The sequence below is a fragment of the Phodopus roborovskii genome, unplaced genomic scaffold (assembly GCF_943737965.1).
Source record: "Phodopus roborovskii unplaced genomic scaffold, PHOROB, whole genome shotgun sequence".
NCBI lineage: Eukaryota > Metazoa > Chordata > Mammalia > Rodentia > Cricetidae > Phodopus > Phodopus roborovskii.
The window spans coordinates 27,030,126-27,034,794 of record NW_026126540.1 but is presented as its reverse complement, the minus strand read 5'-3'; the positions used below and the strand labels follow the sequence as shown (position 1 = coordinate 27,034,794).

Sequence of the window (4,669 nt, the reverse complement as noted above, 5' to 3'; positions counted from 1 at the left end):
GAAAAGACCCATACCACACCTTACTTTGGAGGAAAAAAAAAAGGGTTTTATTTTTTTCCTTAGAAGAAACAGAAGTTAGGGAAACACATTTTTTTTTTTTTTTTTTTTTTACAACCCACATTAACTTGCAGTTGGTCCTAACCCTTTCGGGAACAGATGTTAAAAACGCTGGTTCTACCAGAATGAAGGTATTCACCACCCCAGGTAGAATGTACATGGATGCTTGAAGACTATGGTTTTTTCCCTGAGAGAAGTGTAAGACAAACAGAATTTGCTGAGAGCCATCGTTCCAAGCTGTCCCTCCCTCTTCACTTTGGAGGGTGTCTCAACTAGTCAGCTAGTCAGCACTCAGGCCATGTGCCTCTTCTCTAACTAAAACCTATTCTCAGCCACTTGGGCTCTGCAAGTCTTCATGGCCCTGGAACTAAAATACCTGTCTGTATAAATACAAACTTGCACAACTGGATATGGGGCGCTAGCCTTTTAGTCACCTTAACCTGTAGGGTTAATCGAACTACATAAAGTGCTTGTAAGTCCAAGAGATAAACATAAATAAGCAATTCATAACCAAGGATAAATACATAGGTACAAATAGCTCCAGCAAGATGACCTGTGGCTGAGATGGGAGGCAGGGCACTTCTTCCCCATTACATTCTTAGTCATCTGATTCACGACTATTTTTATCTGCAGTCCTGACTAAAGGTCACATTCTGAGACTGAAGCTTTCAAATGACCCTAGCTCAAACAAACACCTCAGCTCACCAGTGGCTATTATATAACTGAGGCTCAACAAAACAAACCTTTCTCTAAATTTAAGTGAACATATTCACACTAGGAGCAAACTGTAGAAAAAGCTTATGATGCAGCTCACTCAAACTTCTGAAATTCCCAAGGGGACTTTTGACCAATAGGATAAACAGTGAAAAAGATGGCAATCCAAGAAAAGGGAGTTTCACCCCCATACCCGTTACTGTTGGTCATAGGGCTCAAAGAGGAAGTATCACTAACCTCTAAGGAGACAAAGTTCTGCTGACTGATAGGATGGGAGGGAGATCACTTAGGTTCTTAGTTGGAGGGTGAGGTGGGGTGGGGGGGGTTCCAGGGAGGAAATGTAGACTTTGATTATAACTGTAGAGGGACCAGAAGGATCTTAACAAGCCAGTATGTAAAGAAAAGAGAGGACAGTAAAGGTTAAACAACAGATGGGACATTTAGAGACCAATACAGAAATTCAAAACAAAGCTTGGCAATCATTAGTAGAAAAGAAATACATATTTGCTTTATTGACACCACCAGGCTTAAACTTGTGTCAAACAAGTCAACCTTGTGAATAGCACCATGGTTATGAGTCTAGCCTGTGTTACCAAACCACTTTACAATTTAAAGTCAACAGGGGGTCAAATGCTTCAACAGCTACCTGTGATCCTTACATACAAAATCAGACTGAAAAATTAAGCCTGCATAGTTATGAATCCGATTTGTTCCACTACAACCAGTCCACACATACAACTGGTTCTGTATATACTCTAGAGCTGATCATGACAAAGTTTTAAAAAGCTGTAAGAAATAGGTTTCTAACTAGAAGTTGCGAATTTCAAAAGGGCATGGAAAGAGTCGTCCCTCCTTTTATATCCAAAGAAATAGACTTTCTGTAAAAATATATACAATTTTTACAGACAAATACATTTTATATATGTTGTTTTCCTTAAAAATGAGGCTTTTAAGTTTTGTAACTAATTAGTGAACCTTAAGTACTTTCGGCCATTACTAGGCTAATAAACTTAAGATTATCATCAAAACCAAGCCAAAGTAGACAGGTCTACATGTCCTGAGCACTTGGACTTTGTCAAGAAGTACAGCTGGGAAAGCTCACCAAGAGCCTCCTTTCACATTCTCATACAGTACTGCGGCTTCTAGTCATGGTCTGGTTACTTGTATCTTAAGTCCATCTTACACGGATCACAGCCATTGTTAGCACTTCTCTTTCAACACTACAGGAGTGATGGACTCTGCACATTTATTGAGCTCTATGACTAGCCTGAGGACTGGCCACTCTTTTGAAAGGGAATCAGTCTGTCCACCTACCCCCTTCCATCCATTCAATCTACAAGTCATCCTCCATGGCCTCCCAAAGTTTGCTGAGTGAAAACTGGCTTCTTTCAGACAGTAACTCTTCAAGAGGGAGCACGTTTCCCATGTATTTATTCTTGTTAGCCACAATCCTGTAGCCACTTGCTTTCTTTCTGGCTATGTTGCTGGAGTAGAACTCCTGGATTGTTAAAGCCCGGGCAACTTCAAGTCCAACTTCATAAATACATGTTTTTCACAGAAGCATGTGGTTTGGCGGCTGGAGTTAAGAGTCCCCTATTGCACTCACAAGGCTATCTTATTAGATATGCCAGACCAGCCCCTACTCCAGCAACACCTGCAAAAGCCAGCAGCACATTTCTGATGCCGCCTTCTAGGTCCTGTACATGGAAGAACTCCACAAACCCATCCTAGAAAACAAAAAAGAAAAGCACATTTTTCAAGTATGGGTTTCTGCCGTTGTATCACTAAATACAGAGAAAGGGTGAATTTAAACTGTCCCCCAAAACAACGAATGGGGAACCAATTACTATATACTCCTGGGATGCAAAACATTTCTTTTCAGTGAGTAACCACTCACAAGTTATACTAGCTCACAGCAGTAGTACTGCACAATCTGAACAGAAGAATTTTGAGGGCCCCCATGACATGGTAGAAGAAAACCTAACCACTAGCATTCATTTCTCCCGGGGGTCAGTGTTTCCTAATGAGGCTGGGTACACCTCACACGAGCTCTTTGGATATTAAAACCAAATTCAGGCTCTAGCCTGTTTCCATTGGATTAAAATAAGGGGCCCACTGGGAATGTAATTTAGTCATCACCGGTGACTCTTACTTCTTCAAGGTTTGAATCCACTGCTCTGAAGGTTATCCAACTGAATTAGAAGAACCTACAGAATACAAGACCTTTTGGTACAATTCAAGACCGCCATAGCACTTTTTCTCTGGACCTACCACTTACAACGTCCAACATCAAGCAACCAGAGATACATAAATTAGATCTGGGACCGAGGAAGAGTTTTGTAAAAATCTTCAGTTGCCTCCACCTTCACAAAATCCTGCACCCCATTTTCACTCCACAGCCACTTTAAACCGTAAGGCAAACTTACCCAGCCTCTTTGCTTGACAAGCCAGTCCCGCTTTGTCCTTACAAGAACATCTGTGATACTTTCTGCTAATGGTTCGATGCAGTTTTCCTGGTTTATGCTCTTCAAGTGTTTGGCCACATAGGCACCAAAAGAAATAAGAGTCACAATCCTGCCCCAGTTTGTTACGCCATCTTTGAAAACATGGACCATCACTCGAGAAAAAGATTTGACATCGTCTTCGTTTTTAATGTCCATTTTCCGAAGCATGCCTGAAAAGAAGAAAAGCATGCAAGCTCATGGCCTCCTTTGTCTGCTGCGGGGCACGACCCCCTGCCCACCCACGGCGAGGGGACTCGGCTCTGCCGGCTCTGGAGCTCAGGCGGACCCCACGCCGACACTGACATCCCACCCTTTCCGGCTTTTGAACCCAACTGCCAGATGGGCGGAAACAATGACTCACGGCCAGAGCATTCTGGTTGCAGAGCGAGCCTGGCTCGGGCTCTTCCCGCACGGCCGGCCGGCCGGCCCGCCCCGCCCCGGGCGCCGCTTACCCTGGAAGGCCGTCTCGTGGTTGCGCTGCACACCGTCGCCCACGCGCCGCAGGGTCTCCAGCGCCCTCCGGCCCGCAGGGCCCGCCTCGCCCAGCGGCTTCGCGTCCTTGACGCCGGCCGCCTGCTCCCGTAGGTAGCGCGAGATGATCTCGAGCGACTGGCGGTACAGCTCGTCGTCCTCCTCCTCGGCCGGCGGCGGCGTGGACGGCAGCGAGCCGTCGGCGCCCGAGCTCTTAGCCGCCTCGCTCACGCGCTCCAGCAGGGGCAGCACGGCCGGCCGCTTGCTGAGCGCCTCCGGCTCGCAGCCGTCCAGCTCGTCCTCGGGAGACATGGCGGCGGCCGGCGCGGCCTTCTCCTCGGGCGGCACGGCGAGGAGGCCGGGCGAGCGGAGCAGCCGCCTCTCTGCCGACGCGGTGACGTCGGGGTCCTCCGCGCCCACGGGCGGCGGCCGCGCGACCACCCGCGCGCCGGGCAGCAGGCCGGCCTCCCCTCCCCCCTCGCGCCGCGTCTTGGCCTCCTCGGCCGTGAGGCGCGCCCCGGCCGGAGAACCGCCGCCGGCGCCCAGGCTGGCGCCGCCGCAGTACAGGTTCAGGCCGATCACCGCGTTTCTCCGCAGGCCAAACATGGTCGGACGCCGCAGGCTGAGGGGCGAGAGCTGGGGAGGCCGCGACTCCAGACTCGAGGCGGGCGGAAGTCAGGAGTGGGGCAGGCTGTAACCGGCCGCCGCCTAAGGGCCGCTGTGACGCAAGCGAGCCCTGCCCGTAAAAGGGAAAGGGGCGTGATTTCCGGAGAGCTGGCCGGACGTGGAGCGCCGGCTCTTCCGACTGTGCCCGCCGCCGTTACATAACGACGCGGCCGGCGGCGCGCGCGCTCCTTCCTGCTGTGCGCCTCCGGCCCAGCTGGCCCGCCGAACGCTTGCTTCCCATCTCGGGAGCGCCTGGT

At 49.6% G+C, this 4,669-nt stretch overlaps 1 protein-coding gene across 1 annotated transcript; it reads right to left on the bottom strand.

Moving 5' to 3' along the window:
* Nucleotides 1-1,253: 1,253 nt before the first annotated feature.
* On the bottom strand, nt 1,254-4,460 carry Mcl1 (MCL1 apoptosis regulator, BCL2 family member). The gene is made up of 3 exons (XM_051199436.1): nt 3,728-4,460; nt 3,198-3,445; nt 1,254-2,498 (listed from the first exon to the last, which is right to left on the bottom strand). Exons 1-3 carry the CDS (start codon nt 4,350-4,352, stop codon nt 2,382-2,384), a joined length of 990 nt encoding a protein of 329 aa, XP_051055393.1. The 5' UTR covers nt 4,353-4,460; the 3' UTR covers nt 1,254-2,381.
* Nucleotides 4,461-4,669: the final 209 nt, after the last annotated feature.

Excerpts from the sequence above, each read along its gene's own strand:
- Mcl1 (XM_051199436.1), bottom strand. The coding sequence starts at position 4,352 with ATGTTTGGCCTGCGGAGAAACGCGGTGATCGGCCTGAACCTGTACTGC. Across the intron at positions 3,446-3,727 it reads CCACGAGACGGCCTTCCAGG|GCATGCTTCGGAAAATGGAC; the intron begins GTAAGCGGCGCC and ends TCTTCTTTTCAG. Across the intron at positions 2,499-3,197 it reads TTGTCAAGCAAAGAGGCTGG|GATGGGTTTGTGGAGTTCTT; the intron begins GTAAGTTTGCCT and ends TTTGTTTTCTAG.